The sequence below is a fragment of the Aquarana catesbeiana genome, linkage group LG04 (genome assembly GCF_042186555.1).
Source record: "Aquarana catesbeiana isolate 2022-GZ linkage group LG04, ASM4218655v1, whole genome shotgun sequence".
Taxonomy (NCBI): domain Eukaryota; kingdom Metazoa; phylum Chordata; class Amphibia; order Anura; family Ranidae; genus Aquarana; species Aquarana catesbeiana.
The window spans coordinates 361,596,954-361,617,110 of record NC_133327.1 but is presented as its reverse complement, the minus strand read 5'-3'; the positions used below and the strand labels follow the sequence as shown (position 1 = coordinate 361,617,110).

General features: G+C 42.6%; 1 protein-coding gene across 3 annotated transcripts in view; it reads left to right on the top strand.

The window, feature by feature from the left end:
* Positions 1-20,157, top strand: part of HACE1 (HECT domain and ankyrin repeat containing E3 ubiquitin protein ligase 1) — a 160,367-nt gene that overhangs the window by 125,577 nt on the left and 14,633 nt on the right. For all 3 annotated transcript variants that reach the window (XM_073627003.1, XM_073627002.1, XM_073627004.1), the window contains one exon: positions 12,883-12,981. In XM_073627003.1, the coding sequence (XP_073483104.1) occupies positions 12,883-12,981 (99 nt within the window). The remainder of the gene's footprint in view (positions 1-12,882; positions 12,982-20,157) is intronic.

Genomic DNA, 20,157 nt, shown 5'->3' with positions numbered 1-20,157 from the left:
AATGCATACTAGCCCATTATGCTTTTAATTTGCAGGGAGCAAAGGAGGAAGTAAAACTCATCAGGGTTTACTTCTTCTTTAAAGGCACAGTTAACATAGTCAGGCTTTAGGTATCACACTGCCTAATTAAAAAGCCTGCTAGTGTCCATTTGTGTCTGTTTTATGTAGAATGAAGCTCAGGAAATATAGGATGCTTTTTTTGTACATTTGGATTCTCTTCCCACTATCTGTGGAAAATGAACAATGCAGTTTAATGAGCTGGTATGCTGTCCTTCCTTTCCCATGTGCATATAATTGTGGATTAATTGTAGAATTCATGGTTTCCACTCCCACGATACATACAGATATATTGTAATTGATGGATGTTTGCTTGGAAATCTTCCAATACATGCTGTTTACCTGTATGATGCTACAGTGGGAGACAACATACAGTAAGAAAATAAACACAAGTACACGGAAAGAATAAATGTTGGTTATTTCCCTTTTGTAAATTGCTATAATCAGAGCACAAATTGTTCAAGCCATGTGTTTTGTTACAAAACCTATATTTTCCTTTTCAGGCTGTATGGTAGCACAGCGCTATATTCACAATATTCTGCTCTGACGATTCGCCTTCATATATACAATGCGACTAATAATGTATTATCTGCAATTATCTTTCTGTGCATATTTTGAATTGTCTGCTAAATGTAATCTACTGAGTAAATAAATCCAATGTGCTGTGAAGAGCTCCAATGCAAATAAGCTTTTCTGTAATTGCAAGATAGGGAGCCAACATTACTGCACATTGCGCATAGCAAAGATACACATTATTAACTAGCAAAAGATAAATATGCACAGTCAGTCCTCATCATTTCCTAATGCAATTCTGGAGCACATCACGACACTCGCAGGGGGACAAATAAGACACTTATTAATTGTTTACATTTATTATCAGGATTATATCTCACATTTTTATTTTGAAATTACTTTTCAATTGAAAGGTTAAAGGTTCACTGTACAATTAAACAAATGAATATGCAAGTTTTAAAGAGAATATATTTTTGGGCATTAATATTCATATTTGTAACTGTGAGCGTTATTTGCTTTAAATCTTCTCGACAAGCTGAATTTATAATTTTACATTTTTATTTGAAAGCATCAGTATAATGCCAGAAATGACCAGGGAGTGTAAAAGGGCACTGCCGGATACATAAAATTGGTTTTACTAAGATTTTTATTTGCACAGCATGATACTTGGCTTTGCTGAAGTTTTCTAGAAATTAAATAGATCAGCCTTTTTTTGTAATTTCTTTATTTAATAGAGTTTCATTATACAAACATATGCAGGGGTAAGACTCGTTTTTAAAGCTGCTGTTAAGGGCGTCTGACTTTTTTTCTTTTTTTTTTTTTTAACTTCTTCAAAACACCACTCCATGTTGACTTATGTGTCCATGCACACATAAACTTTCAGAGGCGTTCCGAGGCATAAGAGTTTAGGGGCAGGGGGAAAAAAAACGAATCTAAACTTCCAGGAGCAGAGGCTGTAAAAACGAAAAACGCCCCCAAAAAAGTTGCTAAACTCTGTAGCAAGCTTTTAGCCACATTTGACATTTTTAGTGTTTTTACTGTAAAAACGGCCAAAAAAAGTGAAAAATGTGCATTAAACGCTATTCAAAGAATGTGGCTAAAAGCATGTTTTGTTTTTTTTTACGCTGCTTTTTCCTGGCAGCAGCTCTGGCGTTTTTTTAAACATCCTGTGTGCATGAGGCCTTAACGTTTTTCACCTTAATGCAGTCTATGCATTAAGGTGAAAAACCTTCTGTGCTGCAGCTCCCCCCCCCCTTTTTTCTTACCTGAGCCCGATCTGATCCAGTGATGTGCATAAGAACAGCGGCTCCATCCGCTGTCTTGCTCCTCATTGGACAGATTGATAGCAGCAGGAGCCATTGGCTCATTGTGATTAATACCACAATTTTTTGGAAATAAAGAAACGCTGGCTTTAAAGGGGTTGTAAAGGTAAACATTTTTTCACCTTAATGCATTCTATGCATTAAGGTGAAAAAACTACTAACAATACCGCCGTCCCCAGCCCCCCCGTTTTTACTTACCTGACCCCTCGAAATTCGGCTGCTCGTTCACGTCCTCGATTCCGCTGCTCAGCCTGGCCGCTGATTGGCTACAGTGGATGGATTGGAAGCTGCTGTCAATCACATCCAATGACGCGGCGCACTGGGGGGCGGGGCCGAGTGATACAGCGAGCGGCTATAGCCGCCGGCTGTATCACGGGAGCGCGCCCGCAATAACTAACCACCATGCGAGGGAGCTCGCATTAAGGTGGTTAATTATTGCGGGGAGGAGCTGAGACAGCCGCCGAGGGACCCCAGAAGAGCAGGTTCGGGGCCACTCTGTGCAGAACGAGCTGCACAGTGAAGGTAAGTATAACATGTTTATTTTTAAAAAATAAAAAAAATACCTTTACAACCCCTTTAAGAGTGTTAAAAGATGGAGCTTGGTAATGGTGCTTTAAAGCACATGTGCAAAGTGGTTGTATTGTATAATGTACTAAACACTGGTCTGAAGGAAAAAAAGAAAATGTTTTATTTTTCATGCACTACTACGCTATGCTCATTTTTGCATGAGCACCGTAGTACAACGTACATGGGTATTCATGTCTATGGCTGTACACAGCACCTGGGCTTTCTAGGCAGGGGATATACACCAGAATTTAGGTTAAGAGTTAATTTCTTTGGCCAAAATATTTTTTTTTCTGGCCATTGTGATGAATTAACACTCCTGTGCTAAACACACCTAGCGTTCATGCACGCTTACACGCGCCAAGCATTTTGCTGGGATTTTCTTACTTTGGAGGATTTCCGCTCACATTCTGTTTTGGCTATGGAGCAGGAAGTGAAGGGAAATCTCCACTATGGGACAGAGATGGCAAAAAAAAGCTGACCCTCCCTTACTCTGTCCAAAAAAGGCAAAAAAAAAAAAAGTTTTGCCTTTAGCTCTGCTTTATAAGTAAAACCTATGAATGAATATATTTTACAGTTGGGTCCATATATATTTGGACACAGGCACAATTTTCATACTTTTGGCTCTGTATGCCACCAGAATTAAATTAAAACAAAACAATCCAAATAAATTTGAAGTGCAGACTTTCAGCTTTAATTCAAGGGGTTGAACATAAATATCAAGTACAAATTTTAAGAACGGCAACCATTTTTATACACAGTCCCCCCCATTTTCAGGGGCTCAAATGTATTTGGACAAATGAATATAATCATAAATAAAATGTTAATTTTTAATATTTTGTTCCTTTTTGAATCCTTTACTGGCAATGACTGCCTGAAGTCTGGAACCCATGGACATTACTAAAGACCGGGTTTCCTCCTTTCTGATGCTTTGCCAGGCTCTAACTGCAGCTGCCTTCAGTTGTTTTTTATGGGTCTTTCTGCCTTTTTTAGTTTTGCCTTCAGCAAGTGAAATGCATGCTCAATTGGGTTAAGATCAAGTGATTGAGTCAGCCATTGCAGAATATTCGGCTTCTTTTCCTTCAAAAGCTCCTGGGTTGCTTTCGCAGTGTGTTTTGGATTATTGTCCATCTGTACTGTGAAGCGCCGTCCAATCAAATTTTGCTGAATTTGGGCTGACAGTATATCTCTAAACACTGCAGAATTCATCTGGCTGCCTCTGTCTTCTGCCACATCATCGATAAACAAAAATGACCCAGTGCCACTGGAAGCCATGCATGCCCATGCCATTACACTTTCTCCACCAGGTTTTACAGATGACGTTGTGTGCTTTGGATCATGAGCTGCTCCAAGCCCACCCTTTTTTTTTCCTTCCTGTCATTCTGGTACATATTAATCTTAGGTTTATCCATCCATAGAATGCTTTTCCAGAACTGGTCTGCCATTTTTAGATTTTTTTTTTTGTCGAATCTGGCTTTTCTATTCTTCAGGCTTATGAATGGTTTGCACCTTGTGGTGAACCCTCTTTATTTGCTCTTGTGAAGTTTTCTCTTGATTGTAGACGTTGACAATGATACGCCCACCTCCTGGAGAGTGCCCTTTACTTGTCTGGTTGTTGTGAATGTATTTTTCTTTACCATAGAAAGGATCCTGCGATCATCCACCACTGTTGTTTTCCGTGGACCTCCAGGCCCTTTTATGTTGCTGAGCTCACCAGTGCGTTGTTCTTTCCTTAGAATGTACCAAACTGTTGATTTGGCCACTCCTAATGTTGCTATACCTCTGTTGGATTTGTTTTGTTTTTGAAGCCTTACGATGTCCTGTTTCACTTACATGGACAGCTCATTTGAAAGCATGATGTAGGTTCACGGTAATGGATTCCAAATGCAACTACCACACTTAGAATCAACTCCAGACCTTTTACCTGCTTAAATGATGAAGAAATAATGGAGTAGCCCACACTTGGCCATGAAACCGCTTTTGATTCAATTGTCTTAATTACTTTTGGTCCCTTGAAAAAGGGGGATGGCTATTCTTAAGAGCTGTAATTCCTAAACCCTTCCTCCAATTTGTATGTACATACCCTCAAATTAAACCTGAGTGTGCACTTTCAGACCATTATATAACTATAGCTTGAATGTTTTAGTGAATACCTGAAAACATTGTGCCTGTGTCCAAATATATATGGACTTAACTGTATTTCCTGTGCAGAGATTATATTTTTCTGATCAGCATGGTCTCTAACTAGCTTCCATCAGTGAAAGACCTACTCTCAATGTTCACGGATATTAGGATAACACTGAAAACACACAGGTGTGCCATAAAGTAAAACTATATTAACACACAGTTTGACAAGGCTTTAGCAACTCCTGCCCACAGATCCTTGGAATGCATTGAGATGGGTCCTATGTCATTTCAGTGCCTGGTGATAGCTTACTTAAGTGTACTAATGCCATGGTCTCTGGTTGCATATACTGATTTTTAGATCTGTTCTCAATTCTATTTTAACACTTTGGCTAGGGTTATATGTCTGACTGCTGCAGTCTTGGGTGTGTAAGCAGTGGTGGACAATGGTATAGATAATGTCTGTGGAAATTTGTGATTTTAAATGTTGGTTCCATACAGGGGCATATTGTGAAATGAGTGGGCCCGTGTGCAAGATCAAGAGTGGGCCCCGGGCACTGGCAAATTAAGAAATGTGGCGCACCGCGGTGAAAAGCGGGCATGGTTTAAAGTGCGCTAAATATTGGGCATGGCTTAAAGGGGCTGTGGTTAAATACAGTCTACAGGGAGAGGGGTGTGAAGGGTATGGTGGTGGGCATTATATGCAGGAAGAGGGTTGTGGAGTGTATTGCGGTGGGTAGTATTGTGCAGGAGAGGAGTGCAGAGTGTATGGCGGTGGGTAGTATGTGCATGGAGAGGGGTGCGAAGTGTATGGAGGTGGGTATTCTGTGCAAAGTATATGGCAGTGGGTAGTATGTGCAGGAGGGTGTCAGTAGGGCAGTGGACGGTGTCAGTAGTTCTTTATTATTATTATTATTATTATTATTTTATTTTTTACAATTTATTTTTTGGGGTTTTTTTTTTTTTTTTTCATTTTTTTTTTTTTTTTTTAAATGCTTTTTAGCTATGAGATTGCAAGAACATATAGGGGATTTGTTGCACCCCGACCAGACAGGTTTTGTAAAAGGACGTGAGGCAAGGGATAATACCATCCGGGCACTTCATCTGCTCCACTGGATACAATACGGTCCAGAGAAAGCCCCAAGGATCGTACTATCGATGGACGCAGAAAAAGCCTTCGATAGGGTGAATTGGGGCTTTATGAAAGAAGTTCTGAAGGGAGTGGGTCTAGGTGACCGTATGATGGGATGGATAATGGCCCTTTACGCAGATCCAAGAGCAAGAGTTAAAGTGAATGGTACAATCTCGGACTATCTCAACATACGAAACGGAACAAGGCAGGGGTGCCCACTTTCCCCGCTAATATTTGCTCTAATGTTAGAACCATTTCTCTGTGAGATTAGAGGTAATGGGGAGATAAGGGGAATAGGCGTGGGGGGCGTGGAGCATAAGGTATCAGCCTATGCTGATGATCTGCTGTTTTACCTCTCAGCACCTCAGACTTCCCTAGTGTCACTCATGCAGGAAGTAGGTAAATATGGTAGGCTATCTAATTTTAAAATCAATTATGAAAAATCAATACTTCTTCCCAGTCATGTCCCTCAAGAGATGGCAGAGATATTGAAGAGGGAATACCCCTTTGTGTGGAAGAAAGATTCACTGTTTTACTTAGGGATTCATGTCACCTCAGATCAAAAAATGTTGTATGATCTTAATTATACTCCCCTAATAGCCGGGTTAAGGGAGGACTTAAAGAAATGGACAGGACAATATTTAACATGGTTTGGAAGAGTGAGTGCCATTAAGATGTGTATACTACCTAGAATTATTTATATGTTACATACAGTTCCGATTAAGTTACCAGGAATCTCTTTTAAACAGATACGGAAGGCTTTTACAGCATTTGTGTGGAATAATAAAAGACCAAGGCTGACATACGACATCCTGTGTAGAAGTAAGGCTGAAGGAGGTTTGGGCCTTCCTGATATATCAACATACTATAAGGCAATGTCGCTAGTCCGTATTTTGAATTGGTGTCATGATTGCCCTAGTAAAATGTGGGTCCCATTAGAGAAAGCTATAGCGGGGAGAAACCTGGCAGGAGCTCCCTGGATTCCGAATACGGAAAGAGGACTCTCGAAATGGACATCCCCCTGACCTGGAACACACTGATAACATGGGATAATCTAAATAAAACAGGAGAGTACTCCCCCCGGGTGTCCCCCTTAGCTCCACTGGAGGGTTTCCCATGGTTCCCACCGGGGGAGGGAGGAGGATTCCTGGGGGCATGGGGGAGGGACGGAGATGTCACCTGTGGCAAGTTTGACCACGGGGGACCTTAGCAACTTATTCAGAGCTGGTTACAGCACTAGGGAATATATCTATAACAGGATGGAGATACAATCAAATGAAAAGTTTTTTCAAAAAAATTAAACCCCTTCTGAGACCATTAAATACAATAACTAGGTTTGAGAGCTGGTGTGTACACCTGGGGGAAGGCAGACATATGTTTTCCCAGATGTACAGCCTGATACTTAGTACCCAAAAGAAAACAATCCCATACTTTGTCAGGGAATGGGAAAGAGAACTAAATAAAGTACTATCAGACGAACAAATTAAAAAAATGATCCAATCAACTTATTCAACATCCATAAGCTCGTATTCTCAGGAAATGGCCTATAAATTTTTGACAAGGTGGTATAGGACACCAGCAAGATTAAATCGGATATATCCAACAGCAGATGCCCGATGCTGGAGAGGGTGCGAGCAAAGGGGTACATTTCTTCACCTGTGGTGGGAATGCCCCAGGATTAAGGAATTCTGGGAAGCAGTTGCACCATGGATCAAGAGGTTAGCCCCTAGATCTATAGAGTGTACACCCTTGGACTTCTTATTTTATGGAACAACTGGCACAATCAAGGCCTATAGGAGGAGCATTACACCACATTTATTAAATGCAGCCAAAATATTAATTCCAAGATTTTGGAAGCAGATTACCTGCCCAACATTAGAGGATTGGAAAAGGGAGGTCAACCGGACAATGGAAGCGGAAAGATGGATTCATGTAGTTAAAGACAAAAAAGGGGAATTTGAGGACATATGGGCAGGCTGGATACAGTGTGTACAGGGGATAGATTAAGAGGGAAATATGAAACGAGAAGGTGCAGGGAGCCAGGGCCATATAAATACCTTGGATTAGTTGCATAGGGGTTTAGCCAGGGAGGAAAAGGAAGGAATTGGGGTTTTCTTATATATATTTTTTTTATTTTATTTATTTATTTATTTATTTATTTTTGTTTAGACTGCTGTCTCTCCCCCCCCCCCTCCCTGTCCCTTTTACCCGTATAATGAGATACCTGATTTGGTGAAAGGGGGGAGGGAGGTGGTAAGGTGAATGTCTCTTAGTTTTCTTGGTTTTTTTGTTTTGTTTTTTTTTTGTTTTTTTTCTTATTGTTGTTTAATGTGCTGGTTTGTAAGCGCATGGTGTAGGGAACGTCACTAAGGAAGGGGATATGAAGATTGAAACACACAATCAATGGGAATTATGCTAATCACCTAGGGTTTTTTTTTTTTTTTTTTTTTATAGATGTTATATTTAATATGGCCGTTAGTGGCCTCTTACACAATAGGGGGTAACACATGAAGGTATTTTAGGATTAATTGGATCACTTTAAATAAATTGCTTAATAGAAGTGAGGAACTAGGCCATGATTGGCCAATAAATATAATTATGGGATAATTAACAATAACCACAGGGTATGTACGGGTGTGGTGGGTTTTTTTTTTTTTTTTTTTTTAGAAGTGAGGAACAATTATGGAATAACAATAATAAACACGGGGAGTGTATGGACGGGGCCGGGGGTTTTCCCCTTTTTTTTTTTTTTTTTTTTTAGGCTTGTTTAATGTGTTGGTTTGTAGGTGGTGGGGGTGTCAATGTGGATTTGGATACACAGACCGATACGCACAAATATTGGGAATCTCATCAATCACAGGATATATTTGGTTGTCGAACATATGTTGGGGGAGGGAGAGGGTTGAGACAGGCAGCGGTTTTTTCATTCCCTTTTTTTTTTTTTTGGGAGGGGATAGGGTTAGTTGTAAGAGAACGATGTTACCAATTGGTCTCTTATTAATGTTTAATATGTTAATCCTGCGTAATTATTGTAAAATATGAAATTAAGGATGTTTAATTTTGAATTGTGAAAAATATAACAGAAAATAAAAAAATTTTGATTATAAAAAAAAAAAAAATGCTTTTTGGGGTCAGTGAATGGTGTCAGTAGGGCAGTGGACTGACGGTAGCGAAGGACACAGGGGGCCAGAGAAGGACACAGTGGGACAGTCAAGGGTGATCGGTGCAGTGGGGGGCAGTTACGGCAGGGCCGCTGTTAGAAATCATGCGGCCCCTACAGCCTACCTAATGGGGCTGCCAGCTCTGCCCCTGCATACCTGCCTAAAAGAATGCAGCTTTGACTTCAAATGCGGGGGGGGGGGGTCCTGGTGCTTAGTGGGGTAGGGCGACCAGACAGTCCCTGGATTGAGGACACTGTCCCCTAACCAAACCTGTCCCCGGTTTTGTCCCCGGATTGGCGGCACCACTTCCACCACAGCAGCCATGGCACTATTTTCAATTTTTGGCTGCTCAGTCTCAGGCAGTGATTACTTCCGCTTTCCCTGGGATCTTAGCTCCGGCCAGACGCCTGAGATTCCTGCTGTTTTGCCTCTGTTGCCCGTCCCATCAGCACTTTCTAGCTCCTCCCTCAATCTAAACACTCTGCCTAAAATTGGTGTCCACCCAACCCCACTCCGCACTCCAGCCTCCTGCATGCAATTCATGCACTGTGTTCAGCCTACCTGGGAGACCAGCCTTGGAGGGGAGGCATAATTGGTGAGTGAGCCATCTGCTCTGTAAACAACCCTCCTCTCTCACCCAACCTCTTTGCTTTGACTCTTTTCCTTCTAATTTCGTTCTCCCCCTGTGCAGACGGGGGGATTGCACAAATGGGGGGGCATTGTGTTGACTTGGGTGAGGGGGGTTGTGCAGACTGGAAGGATTGTACAGACTGGGGGCTACACAGTGCTACACAGTTCTCTGGACAATGGTCTGAGGGGAGGCTTGTAATGTACACGGTGCTCTGGACGGTGGTCTGAAAGGCCTATAATGTACACAGTGCTTTGGATGGTGGTCCGAGGGGAGGCCTGTAGTGTACACAGTGCTCTGGCGGGTGGTCCGAGGGGAGGTCTGTAATGTACACAGTGCTCTGGACGGTGATATGTGAGGCCTGTAATGTACACAGTGCTCTGGATGGTGGTCTGAGGGGAGGCCTTTAATGTACACAGTGCTCTAGATGGTGGTATGAGGGGAGGCCTTTAATATACACAGTGCTCTGGATGGTGGTATGAGGGGAGAGCTGTAATGTACACAGTGCTCCGGGCGGTGGTCTGAGGGGAGGCCTGTAATGTACACAGTGCTCTGGATGGTGGTATGAGGGGAGGCCTGCCGGGAGGCGCAAAATGTTGTAAAACTCCACCAGTATTTTATAATTTTGTTCCTTTACCACTTGTAGTCTTAGAACAGTTAGCTATTAATATTTGATTATTTATGTTCAAATGTATCCTATGTGTTGTTACAATGCAATCTTTTACTGTTCTGAATTGTTAATTTGTTATTGTAGAACCAAAATTCTTTGGTAAAAATAAAATACAAAATATGCATTGAAAAGTTTTTTCTTTATCTTATCTTAACATTTTGGTAGTCCTAGCCCAAAAAATTCTAAGGCCCCTTTCACACTGGGGCGGTTTGCAGGCGTTATTGCGCTAAAAATACCGCCTGCAAACCGCCCCTAAACAGCCTCCGCTGTTTGTTCAGTGTGAAAGCCCGAGGGCTTTCACACTGAAGCGGTGCGCTGGCAGGACGGTAAAAAAAGTCCTGCGAGCCGCATCTTTGGAGCGGTGAAGGAGCGGTGTGTTCACCGCTCCTAAACCGCTCCTTCCCATTGCAATCAATGGGACAGCGTGACTATACCGCGGTAATACTGCGGCTATAGCCGCGCTGTACGAGCGGGTTTAACCCTTTTTCGGCCACCAGCGGGGGTTAAAACCGCACCGCTAGCGGCCAAATACAGCCGCAAAAACGACAGTAAAACAGCGCTAAAAATAGCGCTGTTTTACCGCCGACGCCCCCACCGCCCCAGTGTGAAAGGGGCCTAAGTATCATTATTTTTATTTTTTTTTATCTCGTGGAGGAAATGTGAGAAGTAACATATATGTATCGTACAATCATTCCATAACCACATACTCTGCATATATCATTTGTGGAAAATATGCTTTTAAAATAGTTTCCCATTTGCCAATAAAATATGTCCCCGGATTTCATTTTGAAAATCTGGTCTCCTTATAGTGGGGGGACCTAGTGCTTAGTGGGGGCAGATTGGGGGGCACTGCCAGTCAGTGGGGGAGGGGCAGTGGTGCGCCTTACCTGGCTGCTTAATCCATCTGGCATCCTGTGTAAAAGAATCCTCCCCTCTCTCACTCTTCTTTTTTCCCATCTAAAGGGATGCCAGTGCAGTGATAGCTCAGATCTCACAAAAGCAAAACTTCCTCTGTTCACATCTCTACCAGGCTCTGACTGATGATGACATCTATTGCAGAGCTCCGCAGAGGAAGTCACTGTTGGAAGTTACTGCACGGGCATCCCTTCTCCAGAAGTGGAGAAGTGGTGATACAGCTGTCAGTTCACCTGTCAGCGGCAGTGCCCCCCTTCTTTCAGTGCGGCGCCCTCTGGATGAAAAGATGGGCCCCCACCGCTGCACCAATCATCCCCATACGTATCATCCATGTGTTCAGGGTGGGTCAGGCCACAGTGGGCCCCCCCCTCGGAGGCCCATGTGCAGTGAACACCCTGCACACATGGATGACACATGGAGACCTGTCTGGGTGGCGGTCCTTTTAGCAAAGTTGCATTAGTGTGTGATGGGCGAAGAGCGCCTTAAACGAGTTCAACAACTTGATGGTTAACAGCCAGTCTTCCACTGCTAAAACCAGTAAATACATCCAGCATGTTCTGGGAATTAAAAGAAATACCACTTCTAAATACTGTCTGTGTGTAAACAGCATCTGCTACTGGGGTGTCACAGCTGATATGCAATAAGTCGCTGTGAGACTTGTTATAAAGCAGCAATGCAAAGTGTGGTGTATACATTGATTGCTGCAATCTGGCATTAGGTGCTGTCTAATTCTGTCCATGAAATATGCTACAACAAACAGAATTTGAAAGCATACAGTTTTTTTTTTTGCTGTGTCTCTCTGGGGAGATTTCCTTTCTTTCTGTCCTTGAGATGCAGGAGGAAATGAGGGGAAATCTCCCCAGAGAACAGAATCCCCATTTTAGAGCAGGTGTTCCCATTGAAAGACTATCGTTCACCTTTTATTCTGATGATCCCCCAAGTTTTTTTTTTAATTTTCTCTCCTTCTCTGTCTTGGTAAACCGTGGTCAAATTGTCAAATAGAGGGGAAAATCTCCTCAGTGAGACGCAGACAGCAAAAAAAAGAATGAAGAATAGTGCACTCTGAAAAATATGTGGTCATATTGCTTTTATATTCTCAGCTCTGTTTTCGAGTACACAGAATCCTTTTCTGTTCAAATCAGAGGTTGTGCCATGTATGTTATGAAGCACAGGGACAGATTATCTCTGGTCTTTACTCCTTTAGAGTTCAGAACGTGTAACTGTAGAGCCAGGTGTTTATTTTAAGAATGAGACATTTGAATTATTAAGTAAGCAAGCATGCTATGTTAAGTTCTGCACCCGTAAGCTTTTTTTTTTTTGGGTCACTAGTGGTGCTCAGCAATTTGCAGCCGGTAGAAACCTTGTCATTTAGCTGAGTGAATGTTACTTGTTTTATGAAAGTATTGTGTTCCACTGAAAATATAAATGCAAATCATTGTTTGTCTCTACATTTAAAGAATTGTATATGTGCGAGATATGTGTAATACATATGCTCAGCTTTTTATTTCTGGAAGAAATGGTGGTACTGGAGCTGGAAACTTCCATATGGAGCTAGAGACAGCAGATTTCCTTATTGCCGTGTCTGTCATTTGTTTTGACAGTGCTGCTAATGATGCACTCCTGTAGTGCATTCACTGTTCAAGACAAGTCTTTGCACCGCTTTGCTGTGTTTTTAATTATATCTTAGGAACGCAAGCCGCTGTGACTCTGTCACCATTGCCTTGTTTAAAAAGGATACGTTTCAAAACAGGAAGTATACATGCCAAGCAACATACTGTCAATTTTTGTCATTAAAGGAGCTTCTTCTGTCTGGCATGCCTGAAATTGATGTGAATGACTGGATGAAGAACACTGAATATACCAGCGGCTATGAGAGAGATGATCCAGTAATTCAGGTAGAGTACTTTAATAAGATATGCATAGTCATGCAACTGAATATATATGGATTTAGATTTAATAAGCAGAATTTCTTCATACTTGAGTGAAAAGAACATTTTTAAACAAATATGTTTGCTGATGTGTAGATTACTAGTCACGGTACACAGGAACCAAATCCTTATGCATACCAATAGTTTACAGTGCAGGTCCTAGCAAGTATCGCAGTAAACACTTGAATCATACTGCTGGAGAACCAAGAATTTTTTTTTTTATTGAAATGCATAACATTTTCCTTCTAAAGGTTCCTATATGTATGAAGATTAGACATGGGTAACAATTTAACAGATTTGACTATATACGGTTAGCTAAAGACGTTTAGCTAAAGTTGAAATTCAGAATTGTGCTGAGGACAATATACAGTATGTGGCAATCCAAAATCTACATGCACACACAGATACAACCATTTAAAGATTATGTGAAACCATATGTTAATTTCCACATTGTATTTCTAGCCTACTCCTATTAATCTGAATGATCTTGAAGTTTGTAAATTACTTCGTGAAGATCCCCACACATTTACTTGAATTCTTTGACACGTAGTCACTATACCCTGTAGGTTGGCGCTGCTGTGTCACACATTTCACGAAGCCTGTCTTCTGAACTACAGAAGTGCTTAGGGAAGGAGTTTCCGGAGGCGGAGTCAGTACAGGAATCACTGCATACAGGTAGCAAGATATCATGAGATATGTAGTCATTACAAATTAAAAGTAAACAGAGGAGAGGCTGCAGAGCATCTAGGAAGTTGTGTAAAGATATGGCCAGCAGACAGGCAGAACATGAAAGGAGATTTTTCAAGTAAGCTCATATTGGACTGTCAAAAATAAAGATTGTTTGTATTGTTATTACAATGCTGATGTTATAAAAAAATTAAAGTGTATGCTGTAACCAAAGATCTCCTATAACTCTGCATTAAAGTGGATGTAAACCTCAGACATAAAATATGACCAAAGCATATCCCTATAGAGTGTAGTTGTCTCAATCCAGAGCACTGAGTGTAATTTCTCTTTGCTGTATTTTGCCTGTATCTGCATGACTCAATTCTGACAAGAAATAAAAGGGTGAAGGGGGAGGGAGCTTCAACACACAGTCTGTGATTGGTATGCTAAGCCCTGCATCATTCCTATGTGCTGTGTGGAATGGGTTGTGTCCCTTCCCTGCAATCAGCTCTCGGAACTCTCTTCACTGAGCTGTGCGTGTGTGACTTTAGCTCCCTGCTTTGTGCTTCTGTGAAAAATCCTTTTTTTCTCTAGTTGTCTGTCCAGGACAGCACTAGAGAGATGGGCTCAACCTCCAGAGGCAGGAAACCCAAAATTTAAATCCATAAAGGCAGGCTTCTGTTCATCTTCCCCAGTATTTTTGTTTCCTCCTCCGGAAGAGGAGGCTGGATGGGAGCTCTCCTTCCCTGTCTCCTTCAACGATAGTAGCTCGTAATTTGGAGGACTGGCTGGGCCAGTTACAAGGCTATTTGGAAAGTGGGACCACCAGGAAGGAAATTCTAGATTCCTTACCCATGCTGCACAAGGCAGCAGGTTATATGGCAGACGTGTCTGCAGAGTTGGTCAAGCTATCGGCAAAGATTGCTGCCCTAGTAAATTGCTCTTGCAGGGCTTTATGGTTAAATTCCTGGTCGGGGGAACCTGGCCTCAAAAGTTAGGCTGTGTGGCATCCCATTTGAAGCAGACCTCTTGTTTGCACAAGATCTAGAAAAACTTGTAGACCGTACTGTCAACAAGAAGAAGGCTTTTCCTATTAAAAATAAGAAAGCCCCAGGGAAATGTTTTTTTCGCCCTCAAAGACCAGGGCTGTCACAGGGGCAGACCCCTAAAGGGTCAACCTCCTAAGAAACAGTGGGGAAGGGGGGAAGCAGAAAGGTGTCCTGTTTTCCTCTCCTAAGAAAACCACCAAATCCCAATGACTTGGCTCCCGTGGGAGGGAGATTGGGGCAGTTCCTCCCACAGTTGGAAAACACTACCCCAAATGCATTTATACTGAGGATAATCAGAGAAGGCCATCAAATCCAGTTCAAGGGCACTCTGCCCGCAAGGATCCTCAGAAGACGACTGCTTTGTCACAAATTGGCGACTTGATAGACCAGCGGGTTGTAATTCCAATGCCACAGCGAGAAATAAACCACAGTTTCTACTCGTGTTTTCGTGGTAAGGAAACCATTAGGCAAATTCCGCCTAATACTGAACTTGAAGTCACTGAACAAATGGGTGATCTACAAGAAATTTCGGATGGAAACAATCGTTGCAGTGAAGTCAATTCTTTCCCCAGAATGTTTCATGGCCTTCCTCAATCTGAGGGACGTTTATTTACACGTCCCGATCCACAAAGAATCGCCAAAAGTTTTTGAGGGTGGCAATCAAGTGGGGAAAGCAGGTCCGATATGTCCAATTCGGGACCCTGCCATTCGAACTGAAGTCATCCCCCAGGATTTTTATGTAAATCCTGGCGGAGGCACTGGCCCCCCTGAGACTGAAAGGAATCTCAGTCATCCCTTACTTAGACAAACCGATTTTTTTTTGCACCCTCCGTGCTCCAATTACAAGGAGATCTGCAGGTGGCCATTTCCTTTCTGGAAAAGCTGGGGTGGTTGATAAACAGGGAGAAATCGAACCTAACCCCGACACGGGCCTTATAGTACTTGGGGTTCTTGGTGAACTCGGTGATGCAGAAGATCTATCTCACAGAGGAGAAAGTAGAAGAGGTAAAGGCGACAGCAGCCTTTTTTCAGAACAATCTGGCAATTTCTATTCATTCAGCCATGTCTGGTCTAGGTTTTCTGGCAGCAACAATCCCAGCAGTGCCATGGGCAAGGGCCCATTTCAGGTGTCTCCAGGCCAATATCCTGAGCAGCTGAGACAGGGCACAGGAATTGCTGGACACGACCTTCCGCCCATCTCCAAAGACCAAGAGGTCTCTGGTGGTGGAGGGACAAAGAGACCCTTGTGCAGGGTCTACTATGGTCTCTTCCGGTGTCCGTCTCTATCACCACGGACACCAATGCCTGGGGCGGGGGGGCCCACTGGGGGTCAAGAGTAGCCCAAGGGCACTTGGAGAAAACATAGTCCCAAAGATCAGCCAACTGGAGGGAGTTGCAAGCAATCTGGTAAGCGCTAAGGGCATTTGCCAAAGAGCTGAAAAGTCACCACGTACAAGTCTTCTCGGTCAGTGTGGTAGCAGTCTTTAAATAAACAAGGGGGGGGACACGGTGTCCGTCCTTAATCAGACTGGAGAGCACCATCTTTTCTTGGGCCGAGAGGAACCTGAGGTCAATATCCACCATCCGTTTAAAGGGAGTGGACAATCCTCTGATGGACTTTCTCAGCCGACACCAAGTGTACGAGTCAGAATGGTCACTAAACAGGGAAGTCTTCCAGGTAGTGGCAGAGAAATTGGGCCTTCCAGAGGTGGACTTGTTCGCCAACAAGTCAAATGCCAAGGTTCCAGTGTACTTCTCGCTGGAAAGAGAAGTGCCAAGGGGATAGACGCCTTGGTCCAGAAGTGGGCATTTCACCTATGCTACGCCTTCCCCCGTTCAAACTTATACCCCTGGTCCTGAGAAAGTTTGTTCAGGAGCGCACCACATTGATTGTGGTGGTCCCTTATTGGCCAAAGAGGCCTTGGTTTTCCACACTGCTGTGCCTGGCAGGAGAGCCTCCCCTCATGCTGCCCGAGAGGGAGGATCTGCTGCTCCAGGGCCCAGTCCTTTTGCCAAATATACAGAGCCTAAAATTGTCAGCTTGGTGTCTGAGGAAACCCTCCTGAGGTCTAAGGGGCTCTCAGTCAGGGTGGTAAATACAATTATTTCCAGTAGAAAGAAAGTAACCCAAGCAATTTATGTTGAATTTGGAACGTTTTCTGTTCATGGCTAGACATCAAGAAGGTGTCTGCAGATATTCCAGCCGTATTGGAGTTTTTACAAGATGGCGTGGACCAAGGACTGGCAATTAGTACATTGAAAGTTCATGTATCGGCCTTATCTGTTTTTTTTTGGAGCAACCCCTGGCATTAGACGCGCTAGTTAGTAGGTTCTTTAAGGGGTTAGCCAGGATTAGGCCCGTTCCATTCAAAATTCTGCCAAAATGGGACCTGTCGACAGTATTGCAAGGTTGGATAAAATGGTTGAAAAAGGAAGAGCTGTCCTTAAAATGGGTCACGCTCAAAACTGTCTTTTTAGTGGCCATCTCCACAGCCAGATGCATTAGCGAACTGCAGGCACTTTCCATTAAGGAGCCTTTCCTGCAAATTTTTGAAGGCAGACTGGTATTGCATACAGACCCGGGGTTTTTGCCTAAGGTGGTGTCAAAATTCCACAGGACAAAGGAATTCCACCAGCTGGACGTGAGAGTCTGTCATGAACCTTCCTTCCTACATTAAGGATACAATGCACCTACTGAAAAATTTAGAAGGTATTCACCTTAACCCGGAAACCTCACTTGTGGCTGTAGATGTCGAGGCACCCTATAGCTCGATTCCTCACCCTCTAGGAGTCACGGTGATAAAACGCATACTATCACAATCCCATAAGGATGACTGGAAAATTTGGCAATTTATTATTTCATCAGTAGAATTTATTCCATCACACAATAGTTTTTCCTTTGATGGCTCCCACTTCCTCCAGGTGTAGGGGGTAGCGATGGGGACTTGCTGTGCCCCAACCTATGCCAACCTGTACCTAGGGGAGTGGGAGCACTCCCTCCTAGGTAAAGAAGATTTGTCTACATTAATGAGCCACATTACAACATGGTTTCGCTACATTGATGACATCTTTATCATCTGGGAGTGATCTGTGGACATGCTCAATACATTCATGTTGGCTATTAACAAAAACCATTTCAATGTGAATTTTACCATGTCCTTTAGTAAAGATATGATTACGTTTTTGGATGTCAGAATCTCAAAGACTATGGATGGTACTCTCTCCAGTGGTCTATTCAGAAATCCGACTGCAGGGAATACCATCCTACATGCATGTAGTGCACACCCTCAACCCCTTATGCAATCTATCCCCTATAGCCGGTATTTGAGGCTGAGTAGAAATTGTTCGACAGAGACCTATTTCCTTACAGAAGCAAACCTCTTAAAGATAAGACTTCTAAATCGAGGGTATTCGCAAACATGCCTCAAAAAAGCCTTTAGGCGTGCAAATGGCCAATCCAGGAGTAGCCTCTTGTTCTCTACAAATAATAGAACTAATTTTAAACCTCCAACAATTCGGGTTATAACAAAATACAACAACCAACATAAATTAATTAGGAAGACATTGGAAAGGCATTAGCACATACTTATGATCGATCCTACCCTGAGTCCCCACATTTCAGAATATCCAACAATCACCTTCCGTAGAACAAAATCCATCAAAGACCAGCTAGTTCAAAGTGAGTTTGTAGGCCGTTTTAGATCAGATCCACGTATCTCTTTACGTAAGTCTAACTCTGGTTATCTCACTGTTGTAGAAGGCTGTACAGGACAAATGACTGCAGATAAACAGGTACAGCTTACTTGAGGCTTTGTTTCATCTCTGTGTATCATCTGAGGCTAGTCACTTCACTGGGTATTTTTAAGGGTTTACAACCATGTTAATCATCTGAGCTATTTAAGTGAATGTCTATTGAGCTTTAAAGGTAGCCTCTGCTGAGATATATAGGCAGCCACTGGTCCTTCTGAAGATGGTAGTGGGCTGTTTAGTATCCTGATCCAGGGTTTCAGAGGTCATCAGGAACATGTATGCAGATCATTTCAGAGTGTTGACCTCTTTGAGACTTGCTGAATGTCATCACTTTTTCTGGGTCGCATTGATTTAAAAAGTAAAAATAAACACACGCGTCTCTATGGAGGAGTAGTAACTCTTTTGTTGCCACAGACCTATGGTATATGTTGTCAGTAGGGAGGCTTTTACACACACTACTGGCTTCTATAGCAGTCGAGAATGTGTGTAAATCTGATAAGTCTACTGTCAGGTAGAAGCGATCGGGCAGCTGTAAAGCCACTTGATCGCTTCTGTATACCTCCTGGTACAGTCACGATCTGTGCTTCATTAGCATGGTCTTACCCCTGTTCATGTTCCATTGGCTTCAATAGAGGATAGGTGATATATCAGAGAATCTGTCACAACAAAATAGCATCACCTAGGGAATTTTAGTCCCATGTGTGTTAAATAATGTTAAAAAAAAATTGGGCACCCCACTTACGTACAAAAACATTGATTGCACTGCATATGTTAAATATTGTCATGCACACCAGAGTGAGAGCAATGACTTTACAGTTGACTCTAAACTGATGACCTGTTGGGGCTTTTAAAGTGTCGGCTACGGATAATTAGAAGGAACCGAAGTTTGTTACCATTTCACGGGCACACACAATTTTAAGGCTTTGCATGTTGGATATATTGTTTATTTGGCTCAGCCTCATCTTTTAGATTGGAAATATGTTGTGTTTTTGTGCCCTAAAATTTTTGTGTATCTTTTTTTCTGAAAAATGTATTTGATAAACCGTTTCGCTAATATTGTGTAATAAAAAATTTTTGAACTATCACCATTTTTTTCTCTTTGACATATGTTGCCCTTTCAATGCTCCTTGCTGCAAAGGCCAGTTATAAGTGGGGGCAGTGGCTAACTTTTTGTACTGGTAATATATTGGTCGGGCAACGCACTGACACCTTTGCAGCCATAGTGTTATATGCTGGGTGATCAGTGTGCCCCTATACCTTTTAAGGAGGGGTGGGCTCCCTCCAGCCCATCTGCCCTCTATCTATAAATCAGAATGCATGTGTTTCCACTTGTGGAGCCTCTTAAAAGTCAGACTTAGGGACTACAGGTAAAGGGGTGCCTTGCTGGGGCCTGTAGCTTACCCATGTATTTGCAAATGTGTGCATACTAAACTCCTGGTTTTTAACGCATAGTGTTAGACAGGTCAATTTGGTTGGTAAGTAGATCTTGGAATTTTCCTTGGCCTTTTTTGACATATGTTGCCCTCCAATGCTCCTTGCTGCAAAGGCCAGTTATAGGTGGGGGGGAGTGGCTAGATCATATCACATTTTGCTGGTTTGGGGTAATCTTCAAGCTTAAAAGTTTTTCTAAGCAAGTGCGAAAAAAGCAAAAATGGATTTGGCAGCTAAAGGGTTAAAG